Raw genomic sequence first — 639 nt, forward strand, 5'->3', positions numbered from 1 at the left:
GTTACAGCGGTGCCGCAGCGCACGGTGTCAGCATCCCGATTCGGCCCCGCGGCTTCCGGTGCCGGGCTGCGACGACTCCGTGTGCGGCCCTGAGCTCCTCTGCAGTCAGCGGTGAGAAACGGGACCTGACAGAGATCTGTCAGAGCGCTCTGTCTCTGCTGACCGCGGTACCGACAGCCGCGCACCGCTCCGCGCCACTCACCGCGCCGCGTCCACCCGCAGCTTCTTGAAGGCCGTCCACAGGCTCCGCTCCTCCTCGGCCTCGTCGTCCTGGTCCTCCTGCTGCTGCTGCTGCTGCTGCCGGTCCTCCTGCCGCCTATTTGCAACAAAAGGACACGTGAAGGGAATGTACACTGAGATTCCTCTTGCTTCTGTCAGGCAGCAGTTGGTGAAGGCGGGCTCCTGCCCGCCCGTGTGAAACGCAAGGTGAGGAACTCGTAGCAGCAAGCTGAGGAGCGATCAGTGGAGAAGGGGGTGAGGTTCAGCAGCGGACGAGAGATTACTGACTGATTTCCCGTTCAGTTTCCCACACACAATGACCAAAAAGCCCCTTCTGCCCCTGGAAGTGCAGCCGACAGACATTCCTTGCCTTCTGTGCCTCCCCAAAGCGCGTGCTCCATGCCTTGTCTGGTGCGGAAG

At 62.4% G+C, this 639-nt stretch overlaps 1 protein-coding gene across 1 annotated transcript in view; it reads right to left on the reverse strand.

Moving 5' to 3' along the window:
- The window catches only part of LOC104914014, a 2,674-nt gene that overhangs the window by 1,183 nt on the left and 852 nt on the right, over window positions 1-639 (reverse strand). Inside the window, exon 2 of the mRNA XM_031556597.1 lies at window positions 203-448. Coding sequence (XP_031412457.1) covers window positions 203-448 — 246 coding nt within the window. The remainder of the gene's footprint in view (window positions 1-202; window positions 449-639) is intronic.

This window comes from Meleagris gallopavo, chromosome 22 (genome assembly GCF_000146605.3).
Source record: "Meleagris gallopavo isolate NT-WF06-2002-E0010 breed Aviagen turkey brand Nicholas breeding stock chromosome 22, Turkey_5.1, whole genome shotgun sequence".
Lineage (NCBI taxonomy): Eukaryota > Metazoa > Chordata > Aves > Galliformes > Phasianidae > Meleagris > Meleagris gallopavo.